At 36.3% G+C, this 27,500-nt stretch overlaps 1 protein-coding gene across 26 annotated transcripts in view; it reads left to right on the top strand.

Moving 5' to 3' along the window:
• FOXP2 (forkhead box P2) overlaps positions 1 to 27,500 on the top strand; it is a 554,812-nt gene that overhangs the window by 519,632 nt on the left and 7,680 nt on the right. For all 26 annotated transcript variants that reach the window (XM_072783384.1, XM_072783383.1, XM_072783380.1 and 23 more), the window contains 5 exons: positions 558 to 634; positions 774 to 875; positions 3,282 to 3,403; positions 4,698 to 4,767; positions 5,544 to 5,707. In XM_072783384.1, the coding sequence (XP_072639485.1) occupies positions 558 to 634; positions 774 to 875; positions 3,282 to 3,403; positions 4,698 to 4,767; positions 5,544 to 5,707 (535 nt within the window). The remainder of the gene's footprint in view (positions 1 to 557; positions 635 to 773; positions 876 to 3,281; positions 3,404 to 4,697; positions 4,768 to 5,543; positions 5,708 to 27,500) is intronic.

Genomic DNA, 27,500 nt, shown 5'->3' with positions numbered 1-27,500 from the left:
GGCATCTGGATAATCACAGTCACACATTGTAACCGTTATTAACCCAGAGGGCGCCCCCCCCCCCGGTTTTTTTTGTTGTTGATTTTTTTTTTTTTTTTTTACAAAAAGTGAAGTTATTTTCAACATGGGCGCTTGTGAGGATTTCACGTTTCCTTTGTTAGATGGCCACAGATGCCGAGAGAGAGAGATGATCCTGTTGTTCTTCAGGGAGTCCTATACGAGCAAAAGCAAAGATTAGGGCAGGGGGGCAGAAGTCCATGTAAGAACATGCCTAAACCACCCGCTTAAAAGAGGACCTGGCTGTTGGAAAAAATCCTCAGGCCAGCTGGTCGCACAGCTCCTGAAGGACCGCGAACAACTAGGGGACGCTTCATTTGCACTTGACGTCAGAAATGGCCTTTTCCATATAATTCAATTCCACTGTCATGCTTTGTGCTTTCACTAGTCAGTGGCTCTCTCACTGAATCACTTCACCAATACTAGGGGAAAATATGAAAAATCAATTATATGCCTTGTGAATTATTAGCAGAATTAACACCTAGCTTTTATTTTTATAGAGATTGCCCCAAACTACGAATTTTATAAAAATGCAGATGTCAGACCTCCATTTACTTATGCAACTCTCATAAGGCAGGTAAGTCGAAGGAAAATTAACTTTGCCTGATTAAATTAAAATTCATTAATGCTTAAAGTGAGGCTTGGATGAGAAAGTGTCATCCAGCCTAGTTAGTAAACCATTATTTTATGTCACTATGTATCTTGTCTCATTTCAGGCTATCATGGAGTCATCTGACAGGCAGTTAACACTTAATGAAATTTACAGCTGGTTTACACGGACATTTGCTTACTTCAGGCGAAATGCAGCAACTTGGAAGGTAACTACTTTCCCGAGCAGTTTGAAGATGCCTCCCACAGTTCCTTCCAGATAGCACTAGGAACATTTATTTACATGACATAAGCAGATTAGTATCTGCTTCCCCTCTTTTTAACCTGCCTCTTGAATGGAATGAATTCCCTCTCTCAAAATGACAAGTGAAAGAATAATTTTGCCTCTGATATAGTTTTCTAATTTGGTGCAATTAATAGCTGAGGCTTGGCAGAGAAACGAGGGCCTGACACACTAATTACAGTGTGAGCACTCAATCATCAACACCTTTGTTAGTCGCACGATATTACTTTTTCTCTTGCATATTATTGGCTAATTAGTTTGAAAAATGTCTGTTTGGCTTGTGCAACAAATGGAGGCTGTAGGTTTTGTCTTGGTCTGCGCCTTTTGTACACATCATGCCTCATCCTACGGACTGGAGCTGCCACGGGAGTGAGGGCCATGGCCACTCAGCTGGAACTAAAAGAAAGTAAAGTGAATATTATCCTGTCAGAACATAAATGCAGTTTATTTACTTAGACAAAAGGGTTCATCTATATCCCTGTCCAAACAACTTCATTGTCTGGATCCTACAAGGAGCTAAAAAAAATGTTAGTTCTGTGCATCTATTTTTGGAAAAGAGCAACGTCTGGAAAGATAAGGACACTCAGCGCAGACTAAGTGAACTGTTTTATTTTCATTTCAAAAAGCAGTCAGAAACATCAATTAGCCACAAGCCATTTGGTACAAAAGGGGAAAATGTTTGTAGCTGAGAAGAATAGAAGCAGCAAAGCACTCATCAGCATACTAAGAATTTTAGACTGTGAGATATGCTAAAGTGAATTAATTTGGATTTAAAATGCAAATTAATCTGGCAAGCGATTACAGATATATGGGTGTGAGGCTCAGAATGCTTTTAATTTACAAAATGTTTAGATGTTATTAGTTGCTACAGTATGTGGTACTGTAAATGAAGGTAATTGTTTTATTTATGCACAGTGACTTGGTATGTGTTTTATATAAAGAAAATGTCAGCAATAATCTGCACAATATATGTTTGGGAGGTTTTTCAGTAAGTAATATTTATGTTGAAGGTTTACATTTTCTTTTGTTACTCATTAGAGGATGTACTGAATGTTCCGTCATTTGATTTACTGAAAGAAATTTTAAAAGAAATGAAAGGTGATTTAATATCTTAGCTTGGTCTCATCTCCACAGCTCGGGGATCCAGCAAAACTCATTCTGAACAGCTTATTAGTTCTAACTATATCGCATGCATAATAAAACTGCTCATTTGCTCATTAATATTAAAATTATCATATTCAGAGCCATGGGCATTAAGATCAATCAAATCCTTGGATTTCAGGTCAGATGCTAGATCTGCTTATGCTTTTTTTTTTTTTTTTTTTTTTTTTTTAAGAATTCTTCTCTTAAAGCAAGCCAGAAGCTTGCCTTTGTGCAAATAGAAAGAAATCTTCATCAAAATTACTTTGTTTTATATTCGTAAAATAAGAATTAGGTTATTTCTGAGCACTTGATAGTTATATGACAGTATACCTTGACAGGAAGAAATATTTGCTTAGATGTATAATTTGATTCATGGAAAATACTCAAGGTAAATTATGTTGTCTAGCGTATATTTATTATAGTTAAAATTTTAGGAATGACTTAATTTGATTTAAAAATGTTAATTTTGAGTAATTACTCTAATACAAAGCTGCCAACAACATCTGTTTGCATAATCATTATGGGAAGAAAATGTACTCTCGGGTTCCACCAATGACTTTCAATTGAGTTTAACATTTACAAAAACTTTATTGGGAATTTAAAAAAAAAAGCCTAAGTGTGTCTTATTGTGCAGGCGGAACATTACACTGTAACTTGCATATGTCATCTAATAATACAGAATAAACAAACTCTGTCATTTCATTATTATAGGGATGAAAAGAATGCCTTTGAGCTTATTTGCATAAAGCTTTGTGCAAAATTAACACTTGTCACTGTAGCCTTTTTAGCATTTTAATACCTCAAGCAGGACTGGTTCCTTTGGACATTTCAACCATCCCTGAGTGCTTGATCAGGGACACAACAGAGCTGACCTAATTGTTCTGGCATTTTCAAAGATACTGTAATTTGTACAGATATTGCAATTTAGACCAGTTCAATGAAAGGGAGGTTTTGACACAGCTATTATTAAAATAGCTTGGAAGGTTCTCTTATCACAAAGTTCAAACTGCAGATTCCAGTAATTTGTAAGTTTGGGGTTTATAATATCATGCCATATTTTGATTTTAGCGCTTAAACATGTTAAGATTTTTCTCCCTGATTAAGGAAGATCGATAATGCAGTCTGTGTGGCTGCCTTATTAAGCAGTACTCTCTTTTGCCGCCTTTTCCCTCCCTTCTGTGTGATTTAGAACGCCGTACGTCATAACCTCAGCCTGCACAAGTGTTTTGTTCGGGTAGAAAACGTTAAAGGGGCGGTGTGGACTGTGGATGAAGTTGAGTACCAGAAGCGAAGGTCACAAAAGATAACAGGGTACGTTTGGGATGCTTCTGGGATCCCTGCATTCCCCAGAAAAAGTGAACACTTTTAAGTTGGGGTGGGGGGTGGGGTGCGGTGGGGAGACAGTCAGCTAACGGCATGCTAAATGTCCCTTGTCAGTGAACCGCTTTTTCAATCTAGCTGTAAACGGTGCACATCAACAGTTATCCATCCGACCCATGTTTTCCATAAAAATCATCGCAGGACTGTTTTGGTTGCTGTGCAACCCATTCAGCATTCTACTTGCATCGAAAAAAAAAATGTGTTTCCTTATGGAACATGTTTCCTGGAGATGGATCCCACCCCGGATTTATACGATACTATCGCCTCTCATAGAACACAAAAGGCTACTTTGAAATCAAGCGGATGTTGCAGGCACTGGTATTCCTGAAAGTGCCTTTCTGATGAAGAATTTATGAAAAGATGTTATTAAAGAACTAGTGATTTTGTTTCCTAAATACTCTTTGTATTTTCCGGACCAAACTTTATTCTTAGGACCCACCCTGCTTTTTCCGCAACCGCTCCAGCTACGTGTTAGTGTTAGTAAGATGATCAAGATATGATCATCTTGTAGAGTGAGAAAAATCACTGGCTAGGAAGTTTGAAATCACTCTTTTTTTCCAAGACAACAAGACTACCAAACTTAAGCCAGAAATAGAATAGAACACATTTTGTGCCTAATGTATTAACTCCATGTAGCGTTTCCCTCCCCCTCCCACCTCGCCCCCCCTGCATTCTGTGAAGACATAGGCTTTAATGCATTTTACCTACTATGGGTCCTTCACTTTTGATTTCTGTAGTCAAGGATGCGCTATTTTCTACATTCAAGAAATAGTTAATCCATTATGTTGTCATTTAATTAACTATGGTAATTTGTTATGTTAATTCGTGGTGTTCTTGAAATTAACTATTAATTATTTCCTGATTGCATCAAATTGGTAATTGTGTTGTATATTTACATTTTTAAAATTTTATATGAATGTTGTTCTTCTTGGAAATAAAACCTTCACATAGCCAGAAACAGGGTTAGGGGATGCTCAAGGTCATGCCCCACTTTGCCTGTACATCTTAGTCTAAAGTTTGTGCCTTCCTGGACCAGGTTGCTATATAATACATAGAGAGTTACATATTTGAAATCTATCGCCTCATTTCTGTGGCCTTAGATACATTCGCTCTGGCCTAGCAGTGTGGGACAGCAGTCTGGAACCTATCTTTGTAGCTAGGATTTGTGAGATCCACATATTTTCTATTTTGACTTATAGATGGTCTTTATATTTTTTTCTTCCAGAAGCCCAACCTTAGTAAAAAATATACCTACCAGTTTAGGCTATGGAGCAGCTCTCAATGCCAGTTTGCAGGTAATGTCAATAAAGGCACCTTGCCGCTGTCCTTGTGTTTGAATGTTTTGCCTTTTTGTTGTTGTTTTGTTCTGCATGCTTTGTATTTCGATGGGATTATGATTGTTCTTAAGAGTTGGTTTATCATCCAAGTAAGTTGTAGTACCTAGTACTGTAGAAAGCACTGGTTCTAATTCAAGCTACTTTTGATGTGAAGAAGCAAGAAGGACACCCTGTGGCAAAATCTGGAACACTCGGTTTTCCTGCAAATGCTAGATTGATAGAAGCTTTTGCAAATGCATGTGGCTATGCATTAATATTTATCCAGGCTGTCATAAATGATTTCACATCATAGTGTTGGGGAACATGGTGCTTGTGGCAAAAACTTTAAAGTTTAATTATAATATATAATTTTTATGCAGAGGAGGCAAATGTCAGGACTTCTTTATTTTGAGCTAAGTCCTGGTCATTTTTTAAAAGGCAGAGCGACTGCTTCTGTGTTGGGGCTTTTCACTACATGTGAGAATACCGCAGTTCCTTCTGCAAAAGGCTGAAACACGAGGGAAAAAAAAAAGTTTGTTGGCAGAGCTTGTGTTTACACTTTCGCATCACACTTAATTTTCTTGATATCTCCGCCACAAGTTGCCAGCTAGGCATCCTTCCTGTACATTTTCTTTAAACGCTTCTAAGACGTCCACATTGTGATCCGAACCTATTCACAGGAGATAGATCTTTAAAAATATATATGTTTTAAAGGGCATCTCCAAAGTTGCCTTACACCTTCTTCATTTCACTAGGCTGCCTTGGCGGAGAGCAGTTTACCTTTGCTTAGTAACCCGGGACTGATCAATAACGCCTCCAGCGGCCTGCTTCAGGCCGTCCACGAAGACCTCAATGGCTCGCTGGACCACATCGACAGCAACGGGAACAGCAGTCCGGGCTGCTCGCCGCAGCCGCACATGTAAGTGGGCTAGCCGACCGGCTGCGGGAAGGGCCTGGACGCGTGTGCTTCTGACATGCAGGACTCCCCTGAAGGGTCGATGCCATATGAGTACAAAACACTGGTGTTAAGCAGAGTTAAATTGCCCCATGTCCGTGATACTGGAAAGTGTATCAAAATCGGTTTTAATGCATCTTTTAGATTCTCTCCAGTGTCCCATAATTATCGTACCAGCAGCCCTCTACAGATTCTTAGTCCTACTAACATTCTTTGGGGGTAGAGCAGTGTCTAAGACGAGTCCACATCTTATGGGTCATTATCACAGTTTGGTTTGTATGGTGCAATAAAAATATTCACGATGGAGTAAGTTGTCGTAATTTTTACTACTATTACAGGTCTCTAAACCATTTATGAACTGTAGTCAAGATACTGCCCGTTTTTATAAACCGTAAAATGCAAAGTTTAACTGTTACCCACAGTTTACATAGAAGCTAGTAAAGTGTAACTTTTTGCCTGTCTTATAAATCAGTGTAATTACATATTCAACTTTAATTACTGGTGCGTCTGTATTGGCAAGGTTTATATGTTATATTTTATGCAAGACTACGATTCCTATTAATATTTAGCAGCTAACTATATCATTAATTACTCTAAAATCTTTCCCCTACCATCTTTTTAATGGAGCTGAGAGAGTAGATATATTAAAAATTGATGTATTGTGGATTTCAGAAATGTGTATGACACTTTAAAAAATGCCTGGCCTTGTTCAATAGGCCAAGCATATCAGCTTCTTGTTTACTAAAAAGTATTGACCCTGCTAGAACTTAGAATTCAAGGGGAAAAAATTATAATCTGAATAATGAAGCATATTACACCATCCAGTTATTAGGATGAGTCAACGCTTATGTCCATACTTCCTGGAGTTAAACAGCATATACTTCTAATTTCAAGTTATTGAGGTAAGGATAGTACTTTCTCTCATTTTTATATTTTCTTTCCCGTTTCTACATTAAGGATGTAGTCAAAGACCCGGGTGAGAAATGTGGTCTTTATACGTGCCTATTTCCATTTGACCTTTCCTAGGATATTATTTTTGTTGACTTTTTAAACATCTTATTCTATTTGACATATTAATGTCTTTAAGATCATGCACCTAATTGCTTTATAGCACTTTTACTCTATCACCTTTGCAAAAAACACACTGTGAACATTAATGTGTTTTATCAGGTTCCAAACCATTACTTTTTCAAAATGGAAAAATTTGTCTTTTGGAAGTGTCTTTAGATGTATTAAATAATACAAAAGAAGTAATAAAACTCAAAGTAGAAAGAACATGAATATATGCTCTTGAGAATAGCAGTACTCTAAAACAAGGGAAGTGAGCAATCAGACAAAAGTTTTTATACCTCTGCTTTATCCTATCAGCCAGGCAGTGGGTAGCTTGAGGCCTTTTACTTTTAGCAGTTCTCCTGAGTATGCTGGTGCTCGCTCTCTGTATAAAATGCTAAAACAATAAAACTTTAAAGAGCAAACAAGAGTTAGATCCTGTGTTCCCCCCTTTAAAAAAGACCTATTTCAGAAAAATGAAAGCCATTCATAATGCACGTGTTTAAGCTGCTGGTATAACTCCCCGTGTTGACATGCAGTGTGGAGTGGTGGTTGCGTACCATACAGAGAGGATACGTAAAGGAGTGTTTTCTGAAGTGTTAAGTGTCCAGTGATAAGAATATTTAAAAAATAATAATGATGATTCAATCAAGTCATTTGCTAAACATTTTCTTTTACAACCTGAGATAATAATTGGGCTAAAGGATGGCATTGCCAGGTTCGCTGTATTTTTTCATTTGGCAATGGCTATTTTAGTTCTTCATCATAGTATTAATTGAGTTCCGTTTACTTGTGAAATATCTCAGTGAAAAAAATAGGATGTGTAAAATAATGTGTAAAAAATAAAGATTTAATGCCTGATGTCCTGCCACTATGGGTTTATAAACCTAAAATATTCATGGCCAATGTATCATGTGTTTTCTGCCCCTATGAATTAGTGCATGTGAAAAATATTTACATGTATTTTCCATAGAGGGATATAAGGAAAGCTTCCCTTGGCTTATTGGAAGTAGATTCCAGAAAAGATAAAAATTAGAAGACCAAATGGGGTCTTTTCCTAAATTATATAAATTGTAATCAAAATCTTAATGATCTTGCAGAACATTGTCATTCATTCTTTGAATCTGTTTCTGCTGCTATTAATTTTTTGTATGTTAGACGTCAAATACTACTGATGGCATGTCACTTCAGTATTCTGTATCTTCATCTTTATAGAGTTTTAATATCCTTGTACTTAAAGAATGCTAAGCACTTTATGAACATTATGAGGCAAAGGAAAAATATCGGATTCTCTCACTCCAAAGTTTGGATGCATGTAATTAAATGCACTTCAAAGTATTTTGAAAATTAAACAGAAGTGGAGGAATTGTTAGAGAACACTCAAATTGCACGCTTATGTGCCCTGAAATGAAGCCATGGTCCCTGTTTTCCTGAAGGGGAGCAGTTATACTAATGGAATAGTGAGGGAGAGGCAGAAAGGCCTTCCGCTTCCGGTTTACGGGCTCTTGTGACAGGTGGTAGAGGTTCTCACCCCAGACTTAGCACTTAGTAGCTGAGCAGGATTCATTTCTCTCCTCAGTGTTCTCAACTCAAAATGAGGTAGGTAATAATAATACCTACCTCATAGGAGTCTTTCAAATGAAATGAGTGTATGGAAGATCACACTTCCTCCCCGTGCCTCTCATAGTGCTGTGGACACAGTCACTAGTTATATTACATCTTGTAATATCTCGTTGTTACTCTCTGAAACTAAAAAAACAATATTAAGATTTAGTTCACATTTTAATGCATTTTTAAGGCATATCTTGACCATAAACATATGGTTAGTTTCCTTGGCCATTCCTTTCCTTTTCCTCTCACCCTCCTCTTATAACTCGTGAAGTAAGCTGATCCACAAAAGGAAACAATATAAGTCAGAAATTTATGGTAGGGAGCAGGTTACTCCGAGTCAGCAGGATAAGAGATTTTTTCAGGGGGAAAAAAAATGTTATCTGAGGTTATAGATAATTAACAATTCAGGTGAATAATACCCACCGAGAACAGGAATGCATGATATATGCCTAGAAGACATTGAGCATTAGGTTTGATAGGAATTCAGAATATAAAAAGAAAAAATAGAATTTAGAATAAATGAAGTGGTGGAAGTAGACTGCTGTGTGTCTTACGTATCAAGCTGTGGTGTTTGAGTGAGTATGAAGCCTGGTAATGTCAGAGCTGTGCTCTAGGAAGAGTGATGTGGACGTGTGCAGATGAAACTCACGGATGGTAGGATATTCTGGAGCTGGGAGATACTGAGAACAGAAGATTAATTCTTGTGGTAGGTAGTACCTGACCTAAGTACTAGACTGGGAGCAGAGAGCAAGGAACCACTGCAAGAAGTGCTCTGGAAAAAAAGACCAGATAAGACAACCCACTGAATGCTGGGGACAAAGAGGAAAATAAGGAAAAGTCATAGCAACTTTGGAAGCTCCCAAGGAGAAATAGAAGTTGCAAGAGAGAACATGGCTCAAGAGGGAAAATTATGTGTTCGGCATTTTACTTGTTGAATCCAAGAACATAAACGTCCTTAGATTAAGGAAACCAAACTTTGTTTGTTTGTTTGTTTGTTTGCCCTTTGTACTCAGTTCCAAAAGGATAAAATCCAAATCCAAATGGTAACATAGTAGAAAACAGAAGTATCCCTGGGATGGGTAGAGAAGATGTTTTGAAGCTTTAGAGGAGTGGAATAGCTATGGGTTAGTGCTTCCTATAAATTATTCTTGGAGAAGAGGAGATACCAAATTATCATCTATTTTCTACAATTGATGCTTCACATTTAACACTTTGTCTCCACTCCCAAGTTTAACTCGTAGAATGCCCTGAATGACGGCTTTTGCCAAACCAGTGCATTCATTTTGCCTTCGCTGTGTACTTGCCTGCCTGCCTTTTCCCTTTTTTTGGCTTTTCATCCTCTTTCCCCCACCTAAATTCTATCTTTCTTTAAGGGCCTGGTCCTATTTTCTTGAGTAACTGTGCTGTCAGGACCCACACTCTGTTCCACACTTCTGGACAGCTTAATGCACAGACTATTGTCCGCAACTAACACAGCCTGCGTGTGAGCACATGTGCATTCATGCCTGCTGCAGGCTCACTTTGCAGAGATGGGGACCCAGCTAAAGGTCAGAAACTATGTTTTAGACGTATTATAGTACAGGAAACCTCTGACACGTTAGAGCATACAAAGTAAGTATTCAGTTACCTTATGATAATGACTATGAAGAATCAAATGGGAGATGAATTTTTTGAAATGATTTGACTTCATGAAGTAATCCCTACAAGAGGAAAATCCAGGATTCTGGAGGAAGGAGGGGGAGAACAAGGGATTTTTAGGAAGAAGAGATAACTAAATATAGTGTTCATCTTAATGTGGGAGCTAAGAGATCTTTCTAAATATTGGTAGAGTGCACTTGTGAAGTTTTATTTTTAATTTTCATTATTTAGTTTATATGTATTTTATAACTCTTCAAATTTATCTGAATAGTAAGTAGCAGGCCCCTTCACCTCATGTGTGATTATCCTCCCAGACCTTGTTAAATTTTATTTATCTTGTTGAAGGTGAATTTAAAAAGAAAAAAAATTACTGAAATTAATGCGTTATTAATCAAATCGAATGTTCAAGGGGTTTTAGCAAAAAGTAGGAAAGGTTAAAGCCCGCTTGAATGATAATAGATTCTACATACTAAGTTTTTTTAAACTTGTTTTGAGTCTTTTCAATCAAATAGATTTTTTTTAAAATCTCTATTTTCTACTGCTGTCAAGAGTCCTAGAGCCATCTTGATCTGAACAAATGGAAAGAGTACTTCCCTTAAGAGTCTGAGCTGTAGGGCACTGTTGGCTCAGTCAGTTAAGTGTCTGACTCTTGATTTCGGCTCAGGTCATAATCTCAGGGTTGTGAGATCGAGCCCTGCATCAGCCTCTCTCTCCCTCTGCCCTCCCCCTTTCCCTTTCTCTCTCTCAAAAAAAAAAAAAAAAAAAAAAAAAAAAAAAAGCCTGAACTGTGTATCATCACAATTTTAGAATACTTTATCCTTATGTATCTCAGTGCCAATATTCACTACTTATTGACGTCTCCAAGTTCTGCAGAGTATGAGTAAAATTAATTTAGAATCCTATTTTCTATCAATATTTGCCTTTTAAAAAGACTACTTACAGAGGATTGATGCTGCGTTCAAGGGGAAATCATTTGAACTTACTGTCTTCTCCAATGTGTTAGACTTGACTGAAAAGACTAGAAAACATCGAGAGCAGAGCTGGAAGGTGAACTCACTTCTGGTATAATCCGTCCATTTCCTGTCTTCTTCCAAACCTGAAGCAAAAAGAGAAGTTTAATGATCTACCTGCCATATTTAGTTCAACTTGGTTGTTTCTCTCTCTCTCTCTCTTTTTCACTAATCAGTTGTTTCTCCTCACTCTCAATAAGTTGGCTCAGATTTGCCTTTTTTGCTCTTGAAACATGTTTAAATGAGATTCCTATTTTTATATTTTCAAATTTTGTTTCTGGAGATCAAAATGAGTGCTCTCCCTGAACTGGTTTTGTATTGAGGGCTTTACGCACAAAGCCTCCCATTGTCACATCATTCTCCTCTCTGATTATTAGAGTCTCCTCCTGTTGAGTTTTCAGATCATTTCCTACATGTCATCCCTGAATCCTCTTTGCCTCTGTCATTTCAAAGTTCTACTTGCTAATATTCTATATTAGTTGCAGGTGATTATTATATTTTCCCCCTCTTATTAAAGCAAATATTTGAAATGTGAGAGTTAAGGATCCTTTATATAGAATCAGAATGTTAATACGGTTCATATAAGACTAGAAAATAAATTTGTTGTGTCCTTAGAAGCCAAAACTTTAGAGTAAGAGAATCGAAAGCTGAAGCATCACTTGAAAAGAGTACTGTAGTATTATTTCGGGACTGCAATGGGGGTCACATTAATCTTTTTGATCAACGTGTTGAGCGCATATTCTCTGTGCCCCAGAACTTTCTATACATCACATGTCCCAGTCCTCGTTACAACACCCTTCTCGAGAACTTCAGTTGTATCATTCCAGCAATAAACTTCAGTCTGTCCTGGCAATGATATTTTGCAACCAAAGACAGCTAAGAGGGACCACCAGACTCCCATTTTGTAAAATAATATTGAAAATCTTAATATAAATTGTGAATTGTTCTGAGGCATTATGAAGATTTTCATGTACATAATACTGCCTTTCCTCCTTCTATTCTCTTTGGCTGCCTGAAAATTTAAATTGCTCTTTCTAGGTACATGTAGAATTTGCAGACCCTACACCTTTAGTTGGTGATATTTTATATAAAATCCCTACAGACCTTAGATCTCTCTGTGGACAAAAGCATTTAAAATTGGAGTGGCTCTGTATTTCCGAGGCGAGCGGTTGAAAGTGACAGACAACTTGAGCAAGTAGAGTGCTGCCTTTCATTGTTTTCATGCCTGTTAAACCCACACTGTTTGCTGATATTTTGCATCATTAAGAGGCATTATGAAGCCCTAAACATAAAAGCTTTTTTACCCTTGCTTTACAGAGCTGTTTTGCAGATTTTCTAATTCACAACTTTTTAGTCACCTTTATTTTATTTTATTTTTTTAGTCCTAACATTTCTGGGTCTCATAATTTTCATTCTGGTTTAATTCCATTTTTATTTAATCTCTGAACTTTTCATTAACTTTGCTAGTTAGCTTTGAGATCTCTTTCCAAAGTGATTGTACAGAACTTATGATTATGCCAGCTCTTTATCATCTCATCTTTTTTTTTTTTTTTTTTTTTTAAGTGCTACAAGTGGCTCAGTGGCTGCTGTTCTTTTTTACATTATTCCGGTCCCCATATGTGGCACTTACAACTCATTCTAGTTCCTCTTAATAAAAAGATCCTCCCAGAGGTACAGTGCCTTCAGCTAAAAGGTGTTGTATCCCTACCGTGCCAATTGTGGAAATTTGTGGGTTCCTATAGGGTTTTGAAGGATTTTTATAGAACTATACAGATGATATCTGACATCCATGGTATGAATCCCCACCATTTAGGCAAAGTGTGTCAGAAAACTTTTAGCTGACGGTATTGTAGCTTACTGCTTCTGTTTCATATCTAAAGAAGATACTTTGTTAGAAGGTACATCTTCATTTGCACTAACACTGGTTGAGCCTTAGAAATTTCCTTTCTCTAAGGGTCAAAATGTCATTGACTGAATTGTTAAAAAGTGAATATTGCTATTCAGTATTAATTTCTTCCTACTTCTACTACCAGGGAAAACAGAAGATTTTTACATACCCATATGGTATTTTAACATCAGCTTTTGACATAGGGCTTGGGGAGTCGACATATATTTGGTGACTATAGGCGTTTTACGACTAAAAAAGATTTATTATGTAAAGTCAACTATAATTTCAGAATATTACTTAATGGGAAATTACTCTCCATGAACAATTACATTTTCATATATGTTAAAATTGTATGTATTTTAACTACTTGGACAGAATTTAAAATCGATCATTAACATAAGTACCACAATATGCTTGAATACTTTGGCACCACAGAATGCAGTTTAAAACTTTATCTCACGATTTCTACGTTCCATAAGCAGTTTTCATCATTACGGCAGAATTTATGAATTTGTTTAAGCAACAGATGACCAGAGAGTTTCATATAGCTAGTGGAAACGAGAGTTCTTTAGTTGATTCAACATCATCATCAAAACATTTAAAAGTCAGGAACAAAAGTATTCATTGGTCACACAGTGTTACCTGACTATAGAAAAATTTACATTCACAACGTGAAATCTAAGATCCTTTTGTTAATTAGCAGGTCAAAAAAAAGGACAAAACATACTAGATTTAGAATAAGAGGTAAATATTGGTTTTACTCCCAATTTCAATCTCTTGCTTAGAACTAACAGAGCATAACTTAGCATAGTTCAGGAGAAAACTGCACATTGAGTCCATCCTACAATTTAATTTGAGCAAAGGAATAGTTTCAGCAGAGCAGCCAGTCTCACAGATTAGAGGGACCTAATGACATGAACCATATATATGTAATCCTGGTGGAGAGCAACCTCTGCGAAGATATCCAGGAGAGAGCTTCATCAAGCGCTAGCAGTGGGTGGGCAGTGTCTCATCAGGACTTTCAGCAAAGGGAAACAGACAGCAGTCCAGGAAAATGGGTGAGCCGCATCCGGAAGAGCTAGCCACAGCCATAGGGCCCAGTTACAAGGACTTTGAGGGCGAGGTCTTCAAGGACCCGAACCCAAGTTATCAAAGAAGGAATTAGAACGGAACAGGGACATACATTTTGTGTACTCTACATCCATCCTGACGTTTTTGGCTGAAACTTAGTCCAAGAAACAAGGAAAAAACACAAATCTTGGATGAATGGTTTAAAGGAGGTCTGGAGCAGCCCAAAGCTGACTTATGGCTGAGTGTCAAGCTGTAAATTAGACTGTCTTTTGTTTCACTGGCCAACAGATTAGAAATGTAAGGATCTTTAGATCCATAGCCTAATGTTTGTGGAAAGCTTCCATTTATGAGACACAAAATGGAATACTACCAACCGTATCTCAATAGGCAACCAGTGTGATTCTGACATTGGGCAAAATCTTTTTGTACTCATCAAGATCAAAGTAATTACATCCATATTTTCATTTTTATTGCAGTTGTTTGGATCACACCTATTACTTTTATAAATCAAACAGAATGATAAATCATAATGTATTTTGTTGTTATGTTTTTTTAAGAGCACTGCAGCAAAACTATCTGAAATCATTTGGGAGTGAGCCTTCAAATCATGTAAAATCCAGTTTCTTTAAACAATGTTGCATAAATTTGAATAAATTTCAATATACTGCTGAAGGTAAGGGCAGGGAATCTTAGAGAAATTTTGATATACATATATATGCATGCAATTTATAAAATTATGTTTTATTAACCTTAATCCACCTTTTTGTTATATTTCTTAGAACTTCTATTGACTTTAAATAGAACTTTGGAACTCCATCTCAGGGTCAGACCCATTGGGATGTAGGATAGAATTATAAACTGCATCCTTAAGACTGGCAATGTATCTTAGAAGAGAAACTTTTATTATAATCATCTGGAAATGATATTCCTGTGCAATCAAAAACTAAATGGCTGTGGTTTTTTTAGGTGACAGATTAGGGGAGATATAAGATTTATTAAAGATACTAGGATTAAAGTTGTATTCCAACCTTAAGATGAAAAATTAAAATCTATTTGTCTGTTTATCTTTAGCCAAGGCAAAAAAGTATAGGAAATTGAGCAGGGCATTTTCTAATTATGTTCCGAGTAAAATAAATAATACAAGGTACATGTGGAATGAGGAATCATTTGCTCATTCCAATTTTTCTATCCCTCTTAAGGGTTATACATTTCTGGAAGGAGGAATATTTTTCTTTTCATCAGGAGATAAGCAGAATTTTTATCTGTTGAAATTGGGTAGTTCTGGAGTAGTGGTTCTGAGTACTGTTCTAATGGCAGCTATGTGTAGACTTGTTCAAATCAAAATAAAGATAATTCAGTCAACAGTAAAATCTTTGTGATAAATGTTATTTTAATTTACAAAAGAGAAAATCTTGGAAAATAATAAACTGGAGAAAAATTGAGCCATAGTAGTAAAGATCTGTTTTATGATTTAATTAGTTAACAGTGAATTTACCATGTCTAGTAGCTTTAATTATATGGACTTCTTATTGACTTTTGTAAATAAGAGAATTAAATATTTCTCTAATGTGTGCTTAATTTAAAATATAAAATCACTATTTTAGTGGAAGGAGTGAACATTATCATTTCAAAAGGATAAAATCTTAAGTAAAATTAAATAAATAATTTCTTAATGACAAGTAAGTAACTTTGTGATTTAATTACTCACATTAGCCTAAGATCATCTATCGCTTGAAAAAGTACTAAGAAAATATTCTCTTTTAAAAACAAACTTTTCCTTTTATAACTTTAGTTTTATTTATTAGCTTATTTCTTTGATATGTTAAACTAAAATACTTCCTACCCCAAATATCACAAGTGTTTAAGAAACATGAATTGTTTCTCATTTTATTTTTTTTTTTATTTATTTTTATTTTTTTTGTTTCTCATTTTAACATGACTTTATACAAATGGATATAACTAAACTTGTAATTTTTATAAAGCTACCCTTAAATTCCAAATATAATTATATCATTTCCTTGTATATGTACTAGAAGGAAATGAGTAAAATTGAATTTCCCTAATCTCCATTTTTCAAATGCTTTCTAAATGAACATCAATTATTTCACCAGTTTTCCTGTAAAACTTCTTTGGGGGAAAAAAATCCTGACTTTTTAAAAATTATTTTTTGATGTGATTGTATTTACTAAGATATCAGTTAATAGTGAGTTAGCTACTCAAAAATAACAGACAAAACCAAAAATCAGGTCTCATGAAACTACATCTTTCCATCTTAATAAAGGATTCAGTGTTTATGTTTTGGGATTCATTTTACATCTACAAAACAAGGATATTTATGTAGTAAGCATGAGGGCTGTGCCATTAGCAAATACAAACTAATTGAATCAAATTTTATTCAAACACACATAAAATTGATAAAATGCTAATCATATACTTTGACTTTTTATAATGCTTACATACTAGTGGTTATCATTATTCATGCAACAGTTCTGTGCCAAGAACTGAATAGACACAGTAGATAGCTACAAGGAAATTCCATCTTATCCAGATACTACCTTTTAATTCGAAAAATATTGATGTTTTTTGTGAAACAGTCAAAACCTATACAAATCAATAGACAGCATTAGCCTATAGCAATAATCTGTGTGCTCTGATATTTCTTAATGTCATTAATCAACAATTAGGACATGATGATAAGAAATAAAGGATTTATTTGTATGACTATAAATATTTTCTGTTGGAGTTAGCCAATGTATCCCATGTAAGTTAAAGATATCCAAACTAAATTAAGTAGAAGTAAAACATGGTTTAAGGACTACACATATTTCTGGGGTAGCCCCGGTGGCACAGTGGTTTAGTGCCACCTTCAGCCCAGGGCGTGATCCTGGAGACCCGGGATCGAGTCCCACGTCGGGCTCCCTGCATGGAGCCTGCTTCTCCCTCTGCCTGTGTCTCTGCCTCTCTCTCTCTCTGTGTCTCTATGAATAAATAAATAAAATCTTAAAAAAAAAAAAAGGACTACACATATTTCAGTATGTGTGGTATCTTTCTCAAAGTAACTGAATATATAAGTTTATTTCACTAGATAGTGATTGCTATATTGGGCCAAATAAAATCAATTTCCATAGTAAAATTGAAGCATTAGGGCCTTAATATCTGAGGATAGGTTTTTGACTATTACCCTGGGAGTTACATTTTTTGTAGTAATGACCCATAGTTACTGATAGAATGTTTTATCCTTCTGGTGTGCTAGGGCAGGGGGAAAGATTGAAAATATTCTTAGAGGGGTTTTATAAGATGTATTATACCTCTTTGTAAAAAATGTTTATTACTCTTTTAGGAGGTATGCTTTATGAAATATATTACAGTTTTTCTGAAATAACTGGGATTACCCAAAGAAGAGATACAAGGGGATCTTCTATAATGAGTAAAACACAAAAAAACAACTTTAATCTATTCTTACGTTTAGTTTTGACTTGTAAATGTTTGATAAAATTAACTTTACATTTCCCGATATTGCCTGTCTTGTAGACATGAGCCATTAATTGTAGATTTTTTTCACAGCTTTGTTGACATCTGTAGCATTTAAGATTTAAGATTTTATCATTAGCTTCATGGTGTTGGTAAATATTGAATTTCTGAAAGGCTCGATCAAATTTACATTATGCCACTGAGTTTCTCATAAATAATGACACTATATAAATATTTTAATTATTACATCTGATAATATCTAAATAAGGACACACCGTTGATTCTGTAGTCTAACATCCATTTACTTAAATACATTTTGAATGTCTCAGTGTAAGGGAACTTTGTTCACTTTCTTATTCTAAAAAGAAAACAAAAACCAGAAACACTTCATCGGACCTTTTACTTGAGTAAGGAGCAAATGAAGACAATTTACATTCCTCTAGGGAATATACTGTGTGACCACAATCTAAAAAGATAAACTTCCCCATTATAATTTGACTCTTTGCTTTAGGGTATAGGCAAACATTAACATTTCTTCTGCCTTTCATTGGTGCCTTGGGTCCTTACAAATTTCACAACTAAAGGAGCGACACATTTCTTTAGGCAATGAATCAGTCTGTCAATGTGGTTAGTCCTCTGTGTTTTTGGTGTATACCATTTACTGAGTGTGGGCGGTAAAACCAAAAGATTGAACTAGAGCATAAAAATCAATTACTACTTGGCATTTCCTTCTACTAGAGCCTTGGCTGGTTGAACAGAACAGCGGTGAGCTGCATTCATTCGAATTGAATAAACATTTAATGAGCAACTATTGGGTGCATCACACTGTGCTGAAAGTGGGCAGAGGGTCTAAATCCACAAAGATGTAAAACTCTAATAGTGGGATGGATGTGCACATAGATAGTGAGAGAGACCAAGTAAAGGAATATAGGGCCTTACAACCAAACTATAAATTTAAAGACTTAAGTGTAGCCACACAGAGAATCAGAAAAGGCTTTGTGAGGGTTGTAGCTTGGGGTTAGGCTTAACATGAAGTAGATTTGTAGGGTGAACTTTATGAAATTATTGCTATTTGACATGTTTGGCTTGCAAAAATAGTAATCAAATTTTTCAGCGTAATATTAAGCAGAGATGAGGAAAGAAAGGACAGGTGGAAAGGATTTAAGGATTATGAGCAGAGGTGACTAAGATACAAAGCATGGGTCTGGTTCAGAGAACAAGTGAGAATTCCTCTGCCTTGCTATGGGCAGCCTGCCCAGAGAGGTGTACCTGCGGGATGACAGGGCTTGGGAGCCCTCTCTTAGAGTTCATCAGTATCTGAGTTGATGGTAAGGTAGGGACATTTTTAAAATTCACCATTTGGAGATTCTTAGTAAGCCCCTCACAGATATGTGTTACCTACTTTTAAAAAGGCTTACCTCTCTTCTTTTTTGTTACTCATCTCTGGAAATAACTAGATTTTTTGGACTCGAGAAGGTAGTCACACTTTATGTCCTTTTCCTTGGATATTCAGTTTTAAAAAAGATTTTTTTTCCTTTTTTTATTTAAATTCCAGTTAATTAGCAAACAGTATGATATTAGTTTCAGTTGTAAAATTAGTGATTCAGCACTTCCATAAAACACCTGGTGCTCATCACAAGTGCTCGCCTTAATCCCCATCACCTGCTTAACCCATCTGCCCACCAATCTCTCTCTCTCTCTCTCTCTCTCTCTCTGGTTTCCCCATGCTCATTTGTTTTTTGTGTTTTTTTTTTAATTCTATATGAGTGAAATCATATGGTATTTGTCTTTCTCTGACTGACTGACTTCGTTTAGTTTCATACTCTCTAGTTTCATCCATCTCATTGCAAATGGCAAGACTTCATCCTTTCTTACATGCGAGTAGTATTCCATTGCACGTGTTGTCTATCATTCCTCAGTTGATCAACACTTAGGCTGTTTCTATAATTTGGCTGTTGTACATAAGGCTGCTATAAACGTCAGGGCGTGTGTGTATCCCTTTGAATTAGTATTTTTGTATTCTTTGGGTAAATACCTAGTAGTGCAATTGCTGGATCTTAGGATAGTTCTATTTTTAAGTTTTTGAGGAACCCCCATACTGTTTTCCAGAGTGGCTGTCCCAGTTTGCATTCCCACCAACGGTATAAGATGGGTCCCCCTTTCTCCACAACCTCAGCAAAGCCAGTTTTCTTGTGTTGTTGATTTTAGCCATTCTGAAAAATGTGAGGTTATATCTCATTGTAGTTTTGAGTTGTATTTTTTTGACGATGAGTGATATTGAACATCTTTTCTTGTGCCTGTTGGCCATCTGGATGTCATCTTTGGAAAAATGTCTATTCATGCCTTCTATTCATTTTTAATTGTAATATTCATTTTTGGGGTGTTGAATCTGATAAGTTCTTTATAGATGTTGGATACTAACCCTTTATCAGATTTGTCATTTGCAAATATCTTCTCCCATTCCATAGGTTGTTCTTAGTTTTATTGTTTCCTTCGCTGTGCAGAAGGCTTTTATTTTGATGAAGCCTTTAAAATGACATAAAAACACAGACTAAAGATTAAAAATAAACCAGATTTCTAAGTGCGAAATATCAACAGCCTTTATGAGTTTTTGTGGTCACTGCTGCTACCGGCATCTCAATCACAAAGAGGATGATAAGGTTTCATTTTCAATATCTTCCGGTCTTTCTAATATCCAAGTTTTCTGGGATCAACTTCTCCTCAATTAAAATGACAAAGATTCATCAAAATTGCATGTGAGTTACATCAAGTCGTCATCTCTTTTAACTTTTAGAATTTTTGACATAGATTTACAACCTTCCAGCTCCACGGTAGAGTTTATGAGGGAACCATTTCACATATGTATTTAGATTTAGGAGCAATGGATACAAGGTCTTTTTACTCCATGGCCTACAACCTAAATTCTTTACTTACCCTCCACTGTTTCTAACCCCTCCACTTTACTCCTCACCATCATCATCTTATTACACTGGTTTAGTGACCTCCTAACTGGTAACCCTACGTCCAGTGTCCTACACAAAGTCTAGGCTTTGCAAGTTAGTCCTCCAAAAACTCTTCTGTCTTTTCACTGCCGGGCTCAGAAACCATCAATAGCCCTTCAGCTGGCAGGGAATAAATTTTAAACTCCATAAAATGCAACTCAAGGGCCCTTCACCATCTGACCTTGTTCTGCTTTCTAACATATTTCTTTATTACCAACCCTCCTTTCTCCATGGCCTCTGCACACTCTCAGGGTTCCCACAACACATTTAAGATTATCCATTTTCCCCATTTCCACTCAGAAGGCTCTTTGCCTTGTCTCTGCATTATGAACATTTTCACATATTTCAAAGCCTACCTGAAGTGACACCTGCCTCCTTCATAAAGCACTCACTGATCGCATTGCTGGGATTTACCTCCTCTCTTTCCTAACACTTTGTCAATTGTGATATCATATTCTGCCTGGGATCAGCGTTTCTTGTGTATATGTCCTGCCTCCTCTGTGACACTGGAAACTCCATGAAAACCATTGTCCACATCAGCCCCTAGCTCAGTGGTGGGCACATCACGTCTATTGAACTGATCTCTTTTCACTTATAACAGGAAGTAACTTTTATCCTTGTAGAAGTTCTTCCATTTCATTTACCGGCTTTGTAACTCTCTGTTCAGGGAGTAACAACAGACTTTCCATCTCTCCACTGCTAAATACTTTCCCTCCGATTATCTAAAGAATTTCCAAATAGCATTCTAATTCTCCCAAGTGTAAATTACACTAAATTAGGAAGTGGGTATGCCTTCTTTAAGCAAGAAATGGAAGTCACTGCTTTTTCTGTAGTAAATAGGAAGTGGTAGATGTAGCGTAGCTGAATTAGAGTTCTTCTATTTTGTGGAAAGAAGAGTTTTTAAACCATTCACAATGAATTTGTACATTCTAGTTTGAAAGAATATCCACTATTGGGACACCCAGGTGGCTCAGTGGTTGAGCACCTGCCTTCAGCCCAGGGCATGATCCTGGGGTCCGGGGATCGAGTCCCACATCGGGTTCCCAGCAGGGAGCCTGCTTCTCCCTCTGCCTGTGTCTCTGCCCCTCTCTCTGTGTCTCTCATGAATAAATAAACTCTTAAAAAAAAAAAAAAAGGAAAGAAAGAATATCCATCCTCTATTTACCAAGTGGATCATTTGCTTTAAAATAAAAGATGAACTTGCTTCCAAATCCACTTAAAGAAATGCAACATATTTATCAGGTTAAGGACCGTTACAGTTTACCTTCTGTTAGGTGCCCAATAAATAAATGAATGGCTAGAAAACCATCCAATCCAGACTTTGTAGACTCCGTCCTTAAAGATACGTTAAAAATAAGTCTCTTTGCTATCCTTTATTCAAGATCTCATGAGTAAGACAATAACAAATCAGTGACTCCACTAATTTTGCTTTTCTTTCTTTATGTCCTTAAGTTTAAAAACATAAAGCTAAATCTTTTATGTTCCAAATGTATATCATCTTTTTTATTCCTGGAAACAACTGATTTTCTTTGAAGTAGCTTCTCCTTTACTTATTACTAAGGACTCTATTAAGATGGGCAGTTTAATCTGTAAGACACCTCAAGTCATCACTGGAGGAAGCAGTGCATAAATTTCAAATCAGTTGGGGCAGGAATGGCATGACGAATATCCAAACCACCTTCAAACCCAGGAAGAGTTATCACCAAGATAGGCAAAGATTTCTCTCTTTGGTCCATCTGAACTTTCTCTTACTTTATTACCTTAAAATAATTCCATTAAGAGTATACTTGCTTTGGGATTCTTCTTCGAGGCAAATAATCTCTCCCAGCTATTAAGTCCTCCCATCTCACTTCATTGTTCCTTCTCTTAGTACACTTATGATGGGCCATCTTGTAGTTATTTGAGTACATATTTCTTCCACATCTGACTTTAAGTTCTTTCATAGATATTTAATGCCCCCACAATGCCTTACCTATAGAAGGTATTCAATAAACTTTTGCTAAGTTAATTATTGGCATTAAGAGATAATAGTTACGTTATTGGCTCTTCCTGTCAAAGCAAGATTGAGGCTCTTTACATCATTACAGACATGATGGCTTAATCATGAAGGAATTTTTGGCAGAAATTTTTTTTTCCTAACAGATCTACAAATATTGCTGTATCTCTGAAAAGTTCCACTTTTTAGTCAACTTTGAGTTAATTTATTTAAGGTTCCTCCAGCTCAACATGTATTATCAGACTTCCTAAGCCCTAATATGCACAGCAAATGTGATGCAGGCTGGACCATTCAATGCATGCATGTTAATGATTTCACTGACAAAATAATGATGAAGCCTGAGGTGGATGACAGAGGAGAATGCGTGTAGGAGCTCTGTGTATAGAGCTTTTCAATGACGGCCCTTCTACTTTGAAATTGGCTTTTGTCTGCTGATCTAAAAATGATCCGAGATTTGGGGTGCCTGGGTGGTCTAGTCAATTAAGCATTGGACTCTTGATTTCAGCTCAGATGGTGATCTCAGCGTCAGGCTACTGAGCCCTGTATCAGGCTCTGCACTCAGCGTGGAGACTGTCCCTTTCCCTCTGCTCCACACCTGGCTTGTGCACTCTCTTTCCCTCTCAAATAAATAAATAAAATCTTTAAAAAATACCAAAAAAAAGAAATAAAAATCATCTGAGATGTAACATCTGAGAGCTTTTGGGCTTAGTGGTTTAGTGTTCAGGAAATTATTAGTAAATAATTCTTGGTAATAATTATAGGAATTTGTGGTGGTATTTTGTTCCCTGGATTTTATTACCTTAAATGTACTTTTAAGGAAGGGCAGCTGTTATTAGGGTTACTTTAATAACCTTAATGCTGGCATCTGATATGTGGGGCACATATATCAATCTTGTATGACGTTTCTGATACAGTAATAAAAATCTCACTTTGGGAGAAGGACTAAAATATTTTTAGAGCTAATTAAGCTTTAAGCTCATATAGTGCTCAAAAAATAATTCATGTATCTATACTATATCTTCTCCCAAAAAGTATTTAAGGTTGTAATTATATCATGACAGTATCTAATATTTATTGATCACTTATGACTCAGGCAGTGTTCCAACGGGTTTACATATTTAAAAAATCATTTCATCCTCATAACAATTATATAAAATAGGTACTTTCCTATTCCTCCTTTATGATAAAGGAAAGGAGGTCCAGAGACGTTGTTAAGTAACTTCCCTAAGGTCAACGTAGCTAGGAAGTAAGGGAGCTAGGATTCAAACCCCAAATATTTGAACCTCAAAGCCCACTATATTATTAACCACTTAGCCACTACTGCATGACCAAAGGTTGTAAATGAGGTGCCTAAACTATTTAGTATTACGTTATACTCTATGTATAAGTTAATCAAACTACTAAATACATAATTTTGTTATATTAATACACCCTGGTAATTAAAAACAGTAAAATAATTTCATTGGAGAAGGGGATACAGAAGGAAGAATTGGTGAGCGCTGAACAGAGAGGGTTTTTATTTAAAAAGGATACTTTATTTTATCCAAATTGTCAGAAACGTTCCTCTGGTGGAGGGGAACATTTTCCCTAGAAGAATTAATTATCCTTAGTGATGTTAACACATCAGGTACCTTAAGGAAATGAACATTACAGAAATACCCACTTTTTTTTTTTACAGAAATAAATTAAATGAGCCTCATATCTGTAATGGGTGCAAGAAGGGAAAGATATTGCTAATGGCCACAGGAAAGACTAATGTCCCATTTGTCCTGCAACCCACCGAAGGCACATGGTTTCCTTGTGTTCAATCTCCCTTCAATTGCCATATTACAAAACAAGTGTTAGCATGGAGCGCTTTGAGATCTAAAAATGAGACACTTCCTATGAATAGGGATAATCATGATAGAATTGTATTTTTACTGAAAAGGACTTCATCCATTTATGGAGATCCTATAACTTTCAAGCAATTTTATTCTCAGAGATACTCAACCTCCCTTGTTGCTTTTTCTTTCTTTCTTAGGTATTACATTGGTTGCAATCAATATTTTAAAAATTGAGTATTAATAATTATTGGCTTTGGCTTTAGTTTTTTTAGTAAGTTAGCAGCCTAATACAGTAACCTTAAGGGAAAATTTTATTCACATCTTTCCCAGGTTTCATATCTTGTTGATGAACTAATTCTGGATGGAAAAGATTCCAAGAATACTTAATTTCAGAAAGAAATTCTCTTTCTCTCTCTCTCTCTCTCTTTAGTAGGCTCCACACCCAATGTGGGGCTTGACCTCATGACCCTGAGATCGAGAGTTGCATGCTCCATGGACTGAGCCAGCCAGGCATCCCAAAATGTTCTCTTTTAGAATTAGTGCAAGTGAAACTCTTGGTGACTCGATGGCACATCATTTATTCGATCAACACGTCTTTACTAGGTGTTTGCTCTATGTATAGCTCTGCTGATCTGCGAAGGTCAGAGCCTCATTGGTAAGACTAGGTGCAGCCACCGCTCAAAGGAACCATAGTGCACCTGATTAAGGCAACGTGGGATAGCCGGAATAACAAGGTTCTAAGAAACATTCCAGAAGCCAGCATGTGTACTCATCCTGGCTCTACCTGTACTTACTTGGAAAGTCACTTGGAAAGTGACTTCTTTCCTAATCTGGGCAATAGGAGCATTGAATAAAATTATGTTTGATATAGTCCTAGGATTGGGACGCCTGGGTGGCTCAGCAGTTGAGCGCCTGCCTTCAGCCCAGGACGTGATCCCAGGGTCCTGGGATCGAGTCCCACATCGGGCTCCCCACATGGAGCCTGCATCTCCCTCTGCCTATGTCTCTGCCTCTCTCTCTGTGTCTTTCATAAATAGATATAGTCCTAGGATTCAAAGATTTTGTAGTTTTGAGCACCAGAATGATTAACCAAAAAAAGATGTTTAGGAGGGGCAAAGTGGGAGAGCAGTGCAAACTGGACAGGTCAAGCAAAGTCTTTAGAAGTATATAAAAGGTGGTCCTTGCACAGTAGACAGGTTGTGCGTGGGTAAAACACAGAGCCGGGAGGAAGTTCAGATTCTGTGTACACAGAGAGGTTTGAGGACGGCACCTGGACCAATAAGCATGTAAAGTGACTTGGAGTAGGAAGTAAACCTGATATTTTAAGGATGATATCTGGCGTCTGGAATAGAGGTTATTATTCAGAAATGCTGTTGCTCATAGGTCCGTTGAGTCCTACCTATTGAGAATGACAGAGCTTTTGGCTTAATCTTGTCTCATCCTCTGTCTCAGGTCACACAGATTTGTGTACAAGGCAGTGACATAATGAAATAAATACCCCTTGTATATTAAAATTCTTCAAAAAATTCCACAGAACATACTTTTGTTGCTATCCTTTTTCAAAAATTACCTCCATGTGTTTGTTTGTGTCTTAAAAATACCTCTTGTTTGCTGTTGCTCTTTATCCAGAACTCAAGACTTTCGCACAGTTTCTTTATTCCATTAAAATCCAACCCAAAAAAGTAAACCCAAAGGAATTGGATTCTCATGAGATGGCAACACTGCAACTGAGGAGCCAGTGAGCGTGGCGCAGGGAATTAGGGAACAGAATCAGAGTAGGGAGACCACTTAGCTCCTCTCAAAGCCTTGATCCTTAAGGCACACTAACCATAAGAGGTCACATCTGTAACTAAAATACAGGATGCCCAAAATAATATTAATCGACTTGAGGATAATCCCATAGAACAGTGCCAGATATCTGTGTGTATCTTGCCAGCTACTAAGTAACTGTTTAGAAATATTCAGTGATTTAAGCTTGAAAGTTTTGAATATTCATAGGTCATTTATGAGACCTAATTGGAAAAAGGTGCTATTATATATTAACCTTAGGAGTTTATTCTAATTATTTCCAGTACTTTAGAGGTTAGCATTTACTAAAATGTTCTGAATCCCAGATTGAACCTGGAAAATTTAAAATTATAAATTCAACTTATAATGATTATTAAATCAAAACGTCATTTTTAATAAAAGTCATTAAATGAATATGAACTTTCACAAGTAATCTTATTAGAAGATTTCATTTGTATATTTTAGAGGGTACTTTGGGAATATTAACATTAGATTTAATAAGTGTTTAAAATTCTGGACATGTCTATGTGATACCATAATAACGAGTTGGTTTATCAGTCATTTTACTCAAACTACTAGCTAGTTCAATGAAATATTTAGTCGAAGTGCTTGTAGAATTCAATTGGTAGATTTTTTTTCAGTCAGAATAATTGCTTTTGTCTGTAAAATGATCCTCATAAACAGCTTTTATGATTTTAGGCTTTTAGTATCCTGAAACCATCTATGGGTACATCTGAGCACCTGCTTATACTTACATTCCCCACCACCACCTCCATGGTGCTCATATTTCTAATTTTCTAATCGACTGTGTAACCCTTTATTAGGACCAAATAGTTCATTTGTGGCATAAAAAAAAAAGTACCTACAAATTAGTTGTATGCGTATATTAGAAGCCCTACTTTTCAAATTTATATGTAATTCTTTAATAAATACCATTCATTTTTTCAAGGACTCCAATTTTATTTAATAATTTCTCATGCAAGACAATAAATAAAACTTGAGAGACTTAAAACTACAATGGTTTCCTTAGGTCAGTAGTACGGTGCTTTGGATTTAACACAACTTTTTATACACATAAAATGTAAGCACAGTAACTTCAGTTTCATTAAATATCAATGACAAACTCTCCTCTTGGCTTTTTATTTGTATTGGCTACAATATAATTTCATGATTTACCCCACAGAGTGCAATAATGGTCTTATAATGGCCATTTCCCATAGTCTCTAACCTACCCCTAGGGAGCAATCCATACTGAGAATTGAGAGATTAGAGCTGATAGAAGCTGGATACAGTAGAAACATTGGGGACATTTCAGTGTTCTTTGCCCATGCATGCAAAATGTGCGAACAGTTCCAGGAACCACCACCCACAATTGGCTTTCCTGACTGACTTTTAACTCTTTTTCATAT

The sequence above is a fragment of the Canis lupus genome, chromosome 18, assembly GCF_048164855.1.
Source record: "Canis lupus baileyi chromosome 18, mCanLup2.hap1, whole genome shotgun sequence".
Taxonomy (NCBI): Eukaryota; Metazoa; Chordata; class Mammalia; order Carnivora; family Canidae; genus Canis; species Canis lupus.
The sequence above is the reverse complement of the archived record's forward strand: the minus strand, read 5'-3'. Positions and strand labels throughout refer to the sequence as shown.